The sequence below is a fragment of the Abramis brama genome (assembly GCF_963993115.1).
Source record: "Abramis brama genome assembly, chromosome: 16".
NCBI lineage: Eukaryota > Metazoa > Chordata > Actinopteri > Cypriniformes > Leuciscidae > Abramis > Abramis brama.
The window spans coordinates 3,912,941-3,929,126 of NC_139978.1; the positions used below are offsets into that span (position 1 = coordinate 3,912,941).

The following is a 16,186-nucleotide window of genomic DNA, read 5'->3' on the forward strand; positions in this document are numbered from 1 at the left end:
GGCCGTTACACCCGAGGTGCTTGGAAGGACCATCATATCTCATTGCATATTAATTGTTTGGAGATGTTGGCTGTATTCTTTGCCTTGAGGCACTTCCTTGTATACCTCAGAGGCCATCATGTTCTTGTTAGGACAGACAATATGTCGGTGGTCTCGTATATCAACCGCCAAGGAGGTTTGAGATCTCGCCCTCTTTGTAGACTGGCGCATCAAATCCTTCTTTGGTCCCAGGGCAAATTTCTCTCTGTGAGATCCATTTATATTCCTGGGGTTGAAAATATGGGAGCAGACATCCTGTCGAGGCAGGGGCTGAGGCCCGGGGAATGGCGGCTCCACCCTGAAGTGGTTGAACTTATATGGAGAGAGTTTGGCCGGGCGGAGGTTGACCTGTTCGCTTCTCATGAAAACTCTCATTGCCCGCTCTGGTACTCTCTCTCACATCCAGCTCCTTTGGGTTTGGATGCCATGGTACAGAGGTGGCCGAGGTCACTTCTGTATGCTTTTCCCCCGATCGCTCTGCTCCCTGGGGTTCTAGAGAGGGTCAGGAGGTACGGAGTGAGACTACTCCTTGTAGCTCCGTACTGGCCGGCCCGAATTTGGTTCTCGGACCTTAATAGTCTCCTGGAGAGTCCTCCATGGAAAATTCCTGTTAGGAGAGATCTTCTGTCCCAGGCTGATGGTACAATATTTCATCCCAGACCAGAGTTATGGAGACTATGGGTCTGGCCCCTGAGGGGGTCCCATCCATAATCAGGTTGCCTTTCCACTGAGGTGGTTAGGACAGCCATTCTAGAACCTCATTCTACTAGGAACTAAACAATTAAGTTAGGGAGGGCATCGAACCCAGTGTTATTACTGCCCACTGGCTTCAGTTCTGGTGTTCCATCCTACTCTCTAACGGGATCTCCCGTTCATGCTTAGGGCCTCTGTGGCGGCCTTAGTGCCCTCCGCAAGCCTCTAAGGGTGTACATGTAGGGACATTCCCACTCAAACTCCATGTTCCTGTAGATTGGAGGATGAATCCTTTTGTCCAGCTTATTGGCATCAGGCTGATGGGGTATCCCTGGCACCCATCATGTCCTGTGGAGGACATATATTATATATATGAGTATGTATAAATATATATAGAAGAATCTAATGAGTCGGTTTCCTGTTTATCTTACTCCCTGTAAGAGTGGTGATGCTGCCCCCTCTCACTTACTACTGGAGGAGCCACTCTGCATCATTTTTGCTCCGGTACTAAGGTGCCGGTAGGTAATAATTATGATTCTTCAAGGTATTCTATCCTCCATCGCATGTGTCGGATGGTCAAGGTCATAGCCTTGGAGGGTTCTATATAGGCCTCAGGCTGAAAGGAGCTAGTCCATCTAGCTAGGTCAAGGTTAGGAGCTATTTCCCTCTATTATTAAGAGAGCAGCTGGCTATCTATAAACCAATAGACTTATCTGAAGTATAAGGTGCGCTTTTGCCTTCACCTCTTATCCAATGCTTTCTATTTGTATGGGGCTCCCATCCAGGAGGTCAGTCGAGCCTCTAGTTCCAGACCTCCTCTTTTCTACACCAAATCTTATGACAAGCTAGTTTGGATCTGTACTCTACTTATTCTATCATCCGTGAGATGTACCAGATGCTTTGTACCAGGGCGTTTTTCTCTCAGTATGGCGGCGTGGGTATTCGTTCCCCAAAGTATCGAGTATCGATGCAGCGGGAGTTCCCTTTACGAAAGGGAACTTCTCGGGTTACGTATGTAACCCTCGTTCCCTGAGTAGGGAACGAGACGCTGCATCACTCGGCCATACTTTTCGCGCCCTGAGAACGACTTGCTTTGACCAATTAGAAGCTAACACTTCCTGGTTCCTGTGACCGTTTTATAGCTTCCGGATCACCGTCACATGCGACATCACGCGTGACGTAATGACGTTGCACCAATCAAGATTGGAATAGTTGTATAGTAGACTTCAGACGCGTCATGCCGAAGGCATTCCCCAAAGTATCGAGTATCGATGCAGCGTCTCGTTCCCTACTCAGGGAACGAGGGTTACATACGTAACCCGAGACGATTTGATTGTAGGTTTTGCAAGTTCAACATGGGTTATAGGTCGAAAGTTGAATGAACAATGTCCTTTCAATTTCTTACAGGTTGAGTTGTTGTTGCCCATAACACGCTAGCATTCTGCTAATGAACGCTGATTGGTCAGTGAAGGACTGATTACAACCACAGATACCGCTTGATGGCATCGTGGCATCCGAAGCGGGACCAGAAACAAACAAAACAAAAACTCTTCTAGCACGTGTGTTTGCCTGTGTCAGCTGTGTTGTCGATGCCTCGAGAGAAAACAAAGTTTAGAGCGCGAAAGCACCAAAGTGACTGAAGGATTGCCGTAAAGCAGTATCTCTGGTCGTACTATGTGTATGACGTCATTGACACTTTAAAAAAAAATTTTAAGCAAATAAGTGACTCTAAAAAATCTAACACCCAGCAATATGTAATTTCTTTTCATCTCCTTTCGAATACAACATTCAAATTACTAGACAAAAAATTATATCCTGAGAAAAGTGGATTTTGGTTGGTATAGCGCCATAGACTTCCATTCATTCTGCACTCGTCCTGTGAGCGCCCTCATATGGAATCAGAGTGGAACTGCAACCAGTTTAGAAGCAGGAAGTGTACTGAGAGTGAAACTTCTCGCCTTATTAGTAGTGCTGGGAAAAAATTAATCACATCCAAAATAAAAGTTTGTGTTTGCATAATATATGTGTGTGTACTGTGTATAATTATTTTGTATATATAAATACACACATATGCATGTATTTATTTAAGAAATATTTGCATGTATATACTGTATATACATTTATACATAATTTATATTATATATAAATATAAATAATTTATATATTAATAAATAAAATCAGAAAAAAATCTGAAAAAGTTGGGACACTGTACAAATTGTGATTAAAACAGAATGCAATGATGTGGAAGTTTCAAATTTCAATATTTTATTCAAAATACAACATAGATGACATCAAATGTTTAAACTGAGAAAATGTTTCATTTTAAAGGAACACTCCACCGTTTTTTGAAATAGGGCTTATTCACATTCTTTCATACATTTAGATAGGTGGGTAAATGCATTTTTGTCTCAGTGCATGCATTGTTTTAGTTTGACAGGGTCGGCGCTAGCTTAGCTTAGCATAATGAATGGAATACAATGTTGCCAGCTAACATGTCCTGAGTAAAAGTGATCAAAAAAAACCCCACGTAATTACTTCTTGTGGCCTGCGTATTCACAACGAGTACAAATAGCGATGCAGATTAACACTAGGCGATTTCCTAGGCAGATATTGACTTGGGACTATATTAGGGGGAAGCACAGGCGAAGCACTGCTACTTAGGCAAAGCACTGCTACTTGGGCGCAGAGATATCACGCAACACATGAAATCCCACGACTTCCGTCAACATACCGGTGTGAATAGTAGCTGCCTGGCTATTTTCCCAACAGTACATGAATGGCGATGAACATGGCTGATTTTGTGTGAGCCAGAACCATACCTATATGTACAAGAGTTTACAGAAAATTAGTGGAAATAGAACGACAGGCGGAGGTTGCGATCGCTCAACAGCCCGAGGACGTGAGGATGAGAGCCAACACGAACTGGTGGTGTGAATGTGGGGGAATATGCCAATCTATGTGTCTGTGCTGTGGCGAGTGGGACAAGTTACTGCCATCGATGACCAGGCTCAGCGCGTCAGATCAAGATGAGCGTGCCCGCAGTTGTGTCACAGCTAACGAGGATTTCACGACGCTGATCCATCCGGCAGTAACGTTACTCGATTTTTTTTTCTGGTGTGATAAAGTGAACTGGAAAAAATGCCCCACGCCGAATAGACCAAATGGACAGCTGTCCACAGAGTAAGTGATTATTTTAAACATGACACATGTATAGTAAACTGCTTGTAGCCTTCTCCTCATAGTTGTTGTACTAAAACTCCTGAGTCAAAAGAACCAGGCTAACTCGGTGAGAGAAATAGCTAACTTAGCCCTCAGTCATTTCATTTTACAGGTAACGATAACAGCAATTTTTATTTTAGTTTGGTTGTTCACAGTGTTGGGGAGTAACTAGTTACATGTAACGGCGTTACGTAATTTAATTACAAAATAAATGTAACAGTAATTCGTTACAGTTACTGACAAAATTTTTTAATTAAATTACAGTTACTTATGAAAATGTTAAAGATTACAAATGGGGTTACATCTAAAAATGTTCTTTAAAAATCTGGGATATGTTGAATAATATTAATCTGTTGCTTTGCCTGTTTTTGATATGCACGATGCCTTCTGCTAAAGCCATTTATTAAAGCGGTGCTATTTTGATGCTTTTGATTGGTTCATCGGTTTGAATTTGCGGCGCACCACGTCTGCCAATTACGTTAATCCTCTTTGCCGCTAGGCTACTACAACCAGTCTGAAAGCTGCCACCATGGCGAATGATAAAAATGCATTTCATTGCTGGAAATTTAAAAATAATTTCACCCTGAAATCCGAGAGGGGCCCAAATATAACAGTTCAGTGCAAAATTTGTTTGCCAGCTGTTAAAATACTTTCGACATCAAAAGCTTCAATGTCGAACCTGAGGAAGCATCTGCAGGTATGTAACCTAGCCTTTCTTTATTTTATTGTGAGTGTACAGAAATAAAAACAGACCCTTTCACTTCGAATGATATATTACTCGTTTCTGTATGATGATAAGTGACGGAGTAGTTTTAAGTCGATTTACTGTAGGTGCTATTATGTGAAAAAAAATCACCAAAACGCACCCTCGCGTTCATCGTCCCCTTTGTGTATTCGAGACCAATATTAAAAAACATTCATAACAAATTAGCTAGCAGCTGCTAGCTGCCTTTACCAGACACACTTGTTTTTATGAACCCTTTCACAAAAAAAAAAAATACATAGCTTGCATTTTTTTTTCCTTGAATGAGGTTGGTAATGGACACTCTATCTGTCGCTCTATTGCCCAGTTTGATTTTTGGAGGTTAAAGAGCATTTGCACACACACACATTTAATTAATTTCTTTCCCTAATTGCATTGATGGCTATGAGACACCAGTGTTTTTTTTCTTTTATGTAACTGTTTTAATAACTGTTTTAACTGCCTATCTGGTTTTATGTATATCTTTATTTTTTAAGATTAAAGTTTTTTTCAAGGCATTGTTACTTGCCAGTGTGTTCTGTCATAGCTATGCAAAATTTAGATTTTGTAACGGCAGCAAACAATTTTTTTTGTTATAAGATCTGGTTTTGTGGTTGTTATACGTTAAAATTAAATTAATATAATCTTAATTCAAGTGATGAAAGATTTTGAAATTCTCACAGTAAACAGAGCTACTGTAAGGTCACACCTGCTTGGTATAAATGCTTGAAAATGATTTAGTTGAAAATATCCATTAGAAACTTAAAAGTAATCAAAGTAATCAGATGTAATTAGTTACTTTACTTTTATAAAGTAATTGAAAAGGTACACTACTTATTACATTTTAAATAGGGTAATTTGTAATCTGTAATCTATTACATTTCCAAAGTAACCTCCCCAACACTGGTTGTTCATGCTAAACAGGTTGAATTGAACATGAGGTTATACTAGAGGAGGCTAACGTTATTTGAACCGTAGTCTATATGCTTCTCAGCATCTATCTTACAACCGAATAAAGACACAGATTAACATGAGGAAGAGGAATAAAAGACAACTTACATGTGCACTTTGTTCTGCCTGTGCTTTGAAAATAGATGGGATGGGACAGCCGTATGTTTCAGACGTAGTACTGTCTTTCTGGGCCCATATTCCATTTTTTAAAGTAACTTAGTCCTCCGGTGCAAAATGCTCTTCGCAAACATGATACTGTTTAATTTTGTAGAGAGGCGTTGAAGTACAGATATCCAGAGTAGCTAGCCATTTATTTCTCAGTTCCACATTCGATGGAATTCTGTGAAACATTACATTCGTGTATGTCCTTTGCTTGTTCTCACAACCTTTTGCTACGCAGGTAATTACCATGTTTGCTGTAACTGTAGCTGTAACTTCTCAAAATAAACAATCCAAAAGCAAAGACACTCGGTGCAGATCACGCGTGTTGTTCTTCTTCTGTGTTTTGACTCGTTGCAATGCACACTGGTATGTTGACGGAAGTCGTGGGATTTCATGTGTTGCATGATATCTCTGCGCCCAAGTAGCAGTGCTTCGCCTAAGTTGCTGTGCTTCGCCTGTGCTTCCCCCTAATATAGTCCCAAGTCAATATCTGCCTAGGAAATCGCCTAGTGTTAATCTGCATCGCTATTTGTACTCGTTGTGAATACGCAGGCCACAAGAAGTAATTACGTTTTTTTTTTTTTTTTTGATCACTTTTACTCAGGCCATGCTAGCTGGCAACAAAGGATTCCATTCATTGTGCTAAGCCAAGCTAGCGCCGACCCTTTTAAACTAAAACAATGCATGCACTGAGACAAAAATGTATTTGCCCACCTATCTAAATGTATGAAAGAATGTGAATAAGCCCTATTTCAAAAAACGGTGGAGTGTTCCTTTAAAGCCACACCGTGTAACTTTTCAACCTTCATAATATATTTCCAAGACCCTTGTGATGGTACATCGACTTACAATAGGTTGAATGACACGTCTGCCATAGCCTGACGGGGTCTGTATCGCTTTTACTGGCACTATGTAACTTCGGGGTTCGGGTAGTAACCAGAGCACAAAAAGAACTACAAAATTCGACTGCTTTACGGCATACGTCACTTCCCCCACCACTTCCTCAAATTTGGCCGTGAGCATTTATATACTGTCTATGGACGTGAGATGCCAACTAGCGTTTGTTTTCGGCTTTCGTGCGTATGTTTTTGTCATGGGGGCTGTTGTGTTTAGACCTGACCACTTCATGCGTTTTCTCAGATCGGATAGCTATCCGATCGTGAAAAAACCAGGTGTAAATGCCCTCCGAAACGCATTCAAGACACTCAAACCACTTCAGGAGGAGGTCTGAGACGCATTCCAGACGAAACTGAACAAGTGTAAATGCATCTGGTTGTTTAAACCACATATGTAAATTGTACTCCTCCCAAAAATGCAAAAAAATTAATAATAAAAAAAACGTGTGAGAGCGTGTTATAGGCTATATGTTATTGCCAGATATGACGACGCGCTGGAACACGCATCACCGCAGATGAGAAGCTGAGCATCAGATCATCAAGCCAACGTGCAAACTATCGCAAAACAAAGTGAAAGTAAGTCGCAGATGCTTAACACACAATCATCATCATCATTAAAAGTAAAGAAACAAAATGATCTTACCAGGGCTGTTGCTGCTGCTCTCTCTTATTGCGGTCTTTGATTTTGAAATTTTAGCTGATGATCAATAAAATGCTGTTCATATCTGTTGCTTTCGGTGACGTGCACTCCATTAAATCTGCATATAGCGCGAGAATTGAAGATCGGATTTAAATCCGTTTCGCAAAAACACATTTATGTGACCAGGTGTAAATAGAATCGTTTTGATAAATCTGATAGCTATCCGATCTGAGAAAACGCACGAAGTGGCCAGTAAATAAATCTCTTATTTGTAAACTTGTTTGCATTCTATGTTGTATGTTGTTGCGCTTGCTTGTAGTATGTCATTTTTTTTACATGCTGTTCATTCATCCATTGCTGATAATTAGACCAGTCCAATAATTTCCACATATGTCTAGCTAGCTTTCGATTATCAGAGCTGTTAACAGACAACAAACACTCGTTCTCTAAGGCCTACGTGTTTTTTGCGTTATGTTTTATTGCCTAGCTTGCCTCATGAACTAGTTTGCCAGCTGAACTTAGGTGTTGTGAGGTGTATTTATCACGTAGTCCTGAGGGATATCAAATGACGCTGTTGACGTTGATTCTTGCGATCATGAGAACAGTTTTCAATATCTCACATAAATATCAGGACACAAATATGCCTAACGTAGAGGTTGTAAATAAACGAGCACAATTTGCAAACTAGATAAATTGCAATAATCATGTTTTCGGAGTCTGTGTGCCTGTTCCATGCCCGACGCAGGTACCGGTGTACAGGGTGGAGGGTGGAGGGTGGAGGGGTATTTACGACAGTGCAAGTATTCCACAGCGACTCTAGGGGTCGCTGTTTGACAAAAACACAATTTCTCCACAGTGTCCCTTTAAGGGAAAAATAAGTTGATTTTAAATTTCATGGCATCAACACATCTCAAAAAATTGGGACATGGCCATGTTTACCACTGTGTGGCATCCCCTCTTCTTTTTATAACAGTCTGCAAACGTCTGTGGACTGAGGAGACAAGTTGCTCAAGTTTAGAAATAGGAATGTTGTCCCATTCTTTTCTAATACAGGCTTCTAGTTGCTCAACTGTCTTAGGTCTTCTTTGCCACATCTTCCTCTTTAGGATGCACCAAATGTTTCTATGGGTGAAAGATCTGGACTGCAGGCTGGCCATTTCAGTACCCGGATCCTTCTTCTACGCAGCCATGATATTGTAATTGATGCAGTATGTGGTCTGGCATTGTCATGTTGGAAAATGCAAGGTCTTCCCTGAAAGAGACGACGTCTGGATGGGAGCATATGTTGTTCTAGAACTTGGATATACCTTTCAGCATTGATGGTGCCTTTCCAGATGTGTAAGCTGCCCATGCCACACGCACTCATGCAACCCCATACCATCAGAGATGCAGGCTTCTGAACTGAGCGCTGATAACAACTTGGGTTGTCCTTGTCCTCTTTAGTCCGGATGACATGGTGTCCCAGTTTTCCAAAAAGAACTTCAAATTTTGATTAGTCTGACCACAGAACAGTTTTCCACTTTGCCAAAGTCCATTTTTAATGAGCCTTGGCCCAGAGAAAACGCCTGCGCTTCTAGAACCTGTTTAGATATGGCTTCTTTTTTGACCTATAGAGTTTTAGCCGGCAACGGCGAATGGCACGGTGGATTGTGTTCACCAACAATGTTTTCTGGAAGTATTCCTGAGCCCATGTTGTGATTTCCATTACAGTAGGCTTCCTGTATGTGATGCAGTGCTGCCTAAGGACCCGAAGGTCACGGGCATCCAGTATGGTTTTCCGGCCTTGACCCTTACGCACAGAGATTGTTCCAGATTCTCTGAATCTTTGGATGATATTATGCACTGTAGATGATAACTTCAAACTCTTTGCAATTTTTTCCCTGAGAAACTCCTTTCTGAAATTGCTCCACTATTTTCCGCCGCAGCATTGGGGGAATTGGTGATCCTCTGTCCATCTTGACTTCTGAGAGACACTGCCACTCTGAGAGGCTCTTTTTATACCCAATCATGTTGCCAATTGACCTAATAAATTGCAAATTGGTCCTCCAGCTGTTTCTTATATGTACATTTAACTTTTCCGGCCTCTTATTGCTACCTGTCCCAACTTTTTTGGAATGTGTAGCTCTCATGAAATCCAAAATGAGCCAATATTTGGCATGAGATTTCAAAATGTCTCACTTTCAACATGTGATATGTTATCTATATTCTATTGTGAATAAAATATCACCATGAAACTTTGTGCGTTAAGTTCATATTCTGAGTCCATCTGCTTGCCTGTAGCCTATATAGTAGCCTACAGCCTACATCCCCAATAAGGTGCGAGTTTGGTCTTTTATATCACTGTATTAGTCCATTAAAGGTGCTCTAAGCGATGTCCTGCGTTTTTTAGGCCAAAACATTTTGTGTCACATACAGAAACCATCTCCTCACCATCCGCTAGCTGCCTGTCCCCTGAACACACTGTAAAGAAACACGGTCTCTGTAGACAGCCCAGGCTCCACAAACGGCAACAAAAACAAACTGGGCTCACCCGCACCACGAAACATAAACTGTTCCAGCCAATAACCGACAAGAAGGATTTGGGGTGTGGTTTGGTGAGTTAGTGCGCGGATGAGGAGGAGGGAGAGTCTAGCTAGCCTCCGTTTTGTTTGACAATACTTTAAATGTCAACAAGAAGTGACGTCACCCAACATCACTTAGAGCACCTTTAAGCTCGTGTCCCGACGGAAGGGGAATCCTTGAGTATGATGAGGTATTGAGGGAAACCGATTATAATCTGTTCATGGTAGAGAAAGATGATAACATGTAGGCTACACAGGGAAAGTAACAAAGAAGTTATTTAATGAAACAAACACAACTTTTGTGTCTTTTATCATCTTTTCCACATATACTGACCCAGATAATCATTTTCATTTTATGAATGAATGGCTTGCTCTAACTGTTGCTCTGGTCTTTGTCAACAACACGCGCTTGCACCACCTGCTGGTGAGGTCGACTAACAGCAGATGTAGAGTATGCTCAGCAATCTACTGCTTTTCCTGCAGTTCCTTGATGTAGAATTTACTGTCGAATTTGAACAACTGAATTTGTGGACGCGAATTTGCAAAGCGAAATAAAATGGACCTTAAAGGGATACTTCAGGATTTAACATTAAGCTTTGTATCAGTAGAAAACCTGTAATATTTTCGAATTACCGTGCTTCCCTCCCTCATATCCCCCTGAGACGGGAGATTTATGTATTTTTTGTCTGAAGAAAATCGTCAGATGACGCAAAATGACGAATTGCGTCATCAGATGATTTTTTGGCCAGAGGCTATAGACTACAGCCAGTAGTAGGGGCTAGTTTTGCATGTTTTCAACCCGCCCATAGAGGGTGGGATCTCACTCACAGAATGTACAAACCAGGGGGGTAATCCAGCACTCGGAAAGCGTACCATCCCCGGGGGCCGCCATTGGCTAACAAGCCATCACCTGCTGTTAGCATTCCATTGACTCCCATTCATTTTGGCGTCAGTTTGACAGTGAATAACTTTACATCTGAGGCGTTTAAAGACTCCATTTGTCCATTGTTTATTTCTAAAGAAACACGAAAATGTATAAAAGGCTCCATTACCTTGTATCTTACATTATGGCCCCGTAGAAGCAGTTTTTGTAAAAGTAGGCTAACGATTGCGTCATAATCACGTGACTCTCTGGAAATTACCCTATAGACAGGAAGAGAAGCACGCAGTCAATCGGGGGGACGTGGAGGCATAAAGTCCGATAAAGTCAGGGGAGAAGCCCATAGAGAATCATAAAGTTGCTCCTGCTCCTAGCTCATGGACAGCTACTACTCACACTCTCTGTCTCTGCAAGTTTCGGAAGGGAATGATTCAGATTTCTCTTGGCACAGCTACTAGAAGACAGATGAGTTGCTCACGTCACATCTGCGTCATCATGCTCAGTTTGAGTCTGCGCAGTACGCTCAGCCATCAGGAAGAGAGTGTTTCTAATTTGCTTCACTTTTCTCCATTGAAGTCTATGGGGTCACTGTGTCCATTTCTTTTACTGTCTATGATACAAACAGTGTCAGCCATCTTTTATTTGGAAGCTAAACTAACGGGTTCTTATTCTGTGGAGAAAGCTGAGTAGTAGGAGAAAGCTGAGTAGTAGGGGTTACCATACATCCTCTTTTTCCCGTACATGTCCGGCCATCGAGATCGTCTAAAATGTCCGGGATTCAGCTTTTGCTTTCCGCGGTCACCATTCATTGTTTACATGCACATGTTACCAGCCTCAGACCTAGGGGAATCTGGGCAGGTACAAAGCCACAGGCTGGATAGCACTGTGGGTTGGAAAGAAGTGTAGACACAAAAATTGTCTTTCTCAAGCGCTGGATGTTTATTTCTTCTTTGAGTCAAATATGTCAATAATACTATGAGATCATAAACCGTAACTTTAGCCATTACATGTACCATATAATATAGAAATGGTCTATAACTATACTGAATACAATAAACAAACCAATATGTAAAGCATTGGTATATATCAGATAAAATACAAAACCCATTAATAACATATTGTGAAATATGTCTTATTGTACAATATATCAAATATACATCAACAAATGACACTATAGATTATATTATATCTTGAAACAATTGCTATAGCACATTCAAATATGTAGACATTACATCTTACACTTTAAACATACCGATGTTCACTTGACAACTGTTTACAGTCAGTAAAAAAGTCGAGAGAACGGCTAACTTCAACTAGCTCGCTAGCTAAAGCTGCTAGCCAATACATACAGTATAAACACAACATAATAATCTTTCTACACGGAACCTGACAACATACATCACCTAGACAACCGTACTGGTGATATACTCTTTCGATACCTTTTAACAGAGATTGGAAAGGTTTAAAAATATACCTGTTGGTTGGAAAGAAGTGGAGATACAGAAATTATGTCTTTCTCAAGCGCTGGATGTTTTATTTCTGAGCGCTAGAGCTACCATCTCCAAGGCAACCCACTATGGTGAAGCAGTGCAACAGCGCCATGAAGTGAAATACATGGGAATGTTATCTTATGTGTAATAAAAGTAAAAAAGTAAAAAAATATATAGATTTTTTTATTTATTAAACTAACATATGTGGCCATTTTCTCTACCCATTACACACACCTTTTGTTTCAATCTAACTGAATTCATTCCGATTGGTGAATCTGAATGTAGTGTTTACATGAACGCTAAACAAGTGATCGGTTGATGTGCGTTTTACCATTGCTAAGAAAATACCCGGCACCCGCTCCTCCGTGAGAGATACGAGACCAGTGCCTCACAGCAGGTGTCGGCCATCAGTAATCACGCCACCGGTAAGCGTGGCTTGGGAGTGGCCTCCTAGGGCAGCGAAGCAAGTGCATTCTGGGAGTTGTTGTCTTTCATCCACGTAAGCCAAAAAGTACATTTTCTGGCTTTTCTCAGTATAGAAAGCTCCAAATTCAAAAATAATTTCACATTTCTACTACATAAATGACCCAATTTAAATACACATTCATCTTTCCAGAGGTGAAGTATCCCTTTAAATTGCCTGTTGAATATTATAGGTTGTATTTTTAAGCAGTTTGAATATTTTGGAAGAGAAATATGAAAGGTGAATATGGATGATTGAATTTTTAATAATGAAAATGTGTTTGATATGTTTTGAATTGAAATATTCACAGCTTACATATTCAACCATGTTGAATTTCAGCCCATAAAAATGCAAGCCCTAAAAATACAATTTATTAAAATGCAAGCATGGTTAATGCAATGCCTATTTTTTAAAGTTTTTTTGTTTCAAAAACATTTGGCATTATTTTACTTCCATATATCATCAATAGTCCACTTGAGAGAGTGAATGAAAAGAAGTGAGTGAATTCAGACACTGATCAACACCTGACTCAAATGAAATAAGTTCAAATTAATACTTTATTAGCACATTATGGCAGTTTGCCAGTTTGCCACCATAATTGCTCAGTTCCAATAAAATAATGGCAACAGTGTTAGTGTTAAAGGTTTATTTCAGTGACCAGCTGGCAACAGTGTTGCCAGTGTTTTATTGTAAAAAAAAAGCCTGGTCTAACAGTGTATATTAGCAGCCATCACTCAATCGAACTCGGGTTCGGAACAGGCAATCAAACCAAGTGTGAAAGCGCACCCACAGAACTTTACACTCCCATCGGCGCTTTTATGGGATTGTGAAAAATTGTGAATCATCACTCAATGAATCACTTAATTATCTCATTAACTTTAACACTTTTCAGTGTTCATTTAACACTCTTTAGTGTGGTCTCAAATAAACAATTATTTTTGTATTGCTAATGATTAAATATCAAACTTCTCAAACTGTACTCTGGTGTTTTACTTTCAGGTATTGGATTTGCATTGTGATTGCAGTGGTTTTACTGGTGCTCATTCTGACACTCTCTCTGACACTTACAAAGAGACGCAATGAAACACCTACTTTAATACCCACTGTAACACCCTCTGGTAATTGCGATGAAGCAGCAGTGGCAGCGGATGCGGATGCTGGGATTTGTTCTAACTTTGGAAGGTATACGGTGCCAAAAATCCATCTGATTTTACTACCCTCTATAGTCTGCATTACTAATATTGAGTTATTGTTCTTTGCTTGAATTTACACAGAGCTCTTTGTGTTTGCAGGGACATGTTGAAGCGTGGCGGTTCAGTAGTTGATGCTGCTATTGCTGCTCTGTTGTGTGTGAGTTTGGTTAATCCCCACAGCATGGGCATCGGAGGAGGCGTGGTTTTCACCATATACAATCAATCAACAGGTACATGGGCTTTGAGATAATTAACCAGACTGCCACAACTCCCACAATGGCAACAGTTCAAGAAACAAAAAACCAAACCTCCTATGAGTGCTCATCTGTACAAATCTTGAGCCTCTGTTTTTTTTTTTTTCCTTCTTCTTGGCAACGGCTATTTGCGCTAAGTGAAAATAGCATATTTTCTTAGGGATAGATGCAAAAACTGGTTAAATCAACACTGCTCAGAGCACATATGGTCCAAATCTACAGAGTGTTAAAGTAACACTGAAGCAGTGTTAAACTTAATGAGATAATTAAGTGATGATCAAGCATTAAGGATGAACACCTGATGATAATGAGCAGAATCACTGAAGGAAAGAGAAACACAAGAACAACTGACTTCAGCCACTGTCTAAATCAAATGAAGATAAAATACGACGTTAAATCTTTGAAGAGCATCAGCAGAGGAGGATTAAACAACTCCACAAACAGCTTTACTAGCTTCACTTATTACTAACCAGGGGTGCGTTTCCCAAAACCATAGTTGCTAACCTGTTAGCAACTTAGTTGGTTGGCAATGGAAAATTGCATTGCAACCAACAAAGCTGCTAACTTAGTTAGCAACTATGGTTTTGGGAAACGCACCCCAGATTGACTTTATTTCTGTCAGACGTCTACAGAAGAGGTTTAGATGTTGATGTTTGGTTGAATTTTTCTCATTTGAAGATCAGCATTTGCTTTAGTTGGGGTCTAGATCCTTGACCTTTATTAACTTTTGTCCATTCTTGGAATGTTACATATCAACGTTCAATGTTGAATTTTTAATCAAAATGAAGTTGCAAGAGTGTTTGAGGGACAACATCTTCTCTAACATCAAGAAAACTGGACATTTTAACGTTCCCAGAGCCAAAACTGAATATTTGGAGAATTTTGATTTTTGCTGTTTCTTATTCTCTTTCACATTACAGTATGAAAAGGAGCAAAGTGCCACCCTAAACACTACCAAAAATGACAGCTAAAAGAGGGAATTAATAGTTGATAATAGTGGTGAACAATCCCCCCAGCTAACAGATTTTGCCATATTAATATGGGGGGAATTGAAAGAAATTGGTTTGCTTTCTTTAAGCTGCACCCACAGCTTGCTATATTAAAGATCTCAAGTTTTTCAGTTCTTCAGTGTCCTATTTGGCAAAATCACTGAAACCCTTTGACCCGCTGGGCCACCTCTTTGTGTTCAATTATAGTTTCATGTTTTCACCCCCAGGAATAGTGGAGATAATTAATGCGAGAGAAACTGCTCCAATGAAAGCTTCAGAGAACATGTTTGGCAATGACCCAGAGAAAGCAAAAAAAGGTAAACTGCAATAAATGTACATATTCTTAAATCCACCCTACATGATGGTTTTACGGCACAGATAGAATAAGCACATTAAAATTGCAAAGTGATTTCTTACCAGTTTGGCTCTTGAATAACGTGACCACTCCTCTGTTTTGTATGAATGCCAGGGTTGTTAATAGCTGTACCAGGAGAACTGCGTGGTTATCACATGGCACACCAAAAGTACGGGAGACTGGAATGGAAGGAGCTGTTTAAACCCAGTATAGAGCTGGCAAACAACGGTTTTAAGATTGGCAAGGGCTTGGCTGATGCCATCAATGAGAATAGTCAAACAATTCGGAATGATTTTGCATTGTGGTAAGAATTTATAATTTGTGAACTACTGAAAAAAATAGTCTCATAAAAAAAATATTTTCTCTGTGGCAGATGTTTTTGCCACAGATGACCAACAAATATCTTTCAAAACAGATCTTACACTATTGTAATTGTCACAACTTGGTTGCTGTTAATAATCACTTGATGAAGAATTACTCACTGTGTTTAATTTAATAATCAAACTTAGACAGAGAATTTTTAACACAAAACACCTGCTTAACTTAATCAGTGACCATGGAGACCAATTAACTGATGAACTGAAGCACTGAAGCAAACAGACTCACAAAAACTAAATAGAAAAATAACACATGTGACAATAATATTATATGTCTCTATT

General features: G+C 40.1%; 1 protein-coding gene across 4 annotated transcripts in view; it reads left to right on the plus strand.

Annotated features, from left to right (window-relative positions):
* LOC311066087 (glutathione hydrolase 1 proenzyme-like) overlaps positions 1–16,186 on the plus strand; it is a 71,226-nt gene that overhangs the window by 17,131 nt on the left and 37,909 nt on the right. For all 4 annotated transcript variants that reach the window (XM_084087075.1, XM_084087074.1, XM_084087076.1 and 1 more), the window contains 4 exons: positions 13,736–13,918; positions 14,029–14,159; positions 15,400–15,489; positions 15,642–15,831. In XM_084087075.1, coding sequence (XP_083943201.1) covers positions 13,736–13,918; positions 14,029–14,159; positions 15,400–15,489; positions 15,642–15,831 — 594 coding nt within the window. The remainder of the gene's footprint in view (positions 1–13,735; positions 13,919–14,028; positions 14,160–15,399; positions 15,490–15,641; positions 15,832–16,186) is intronic.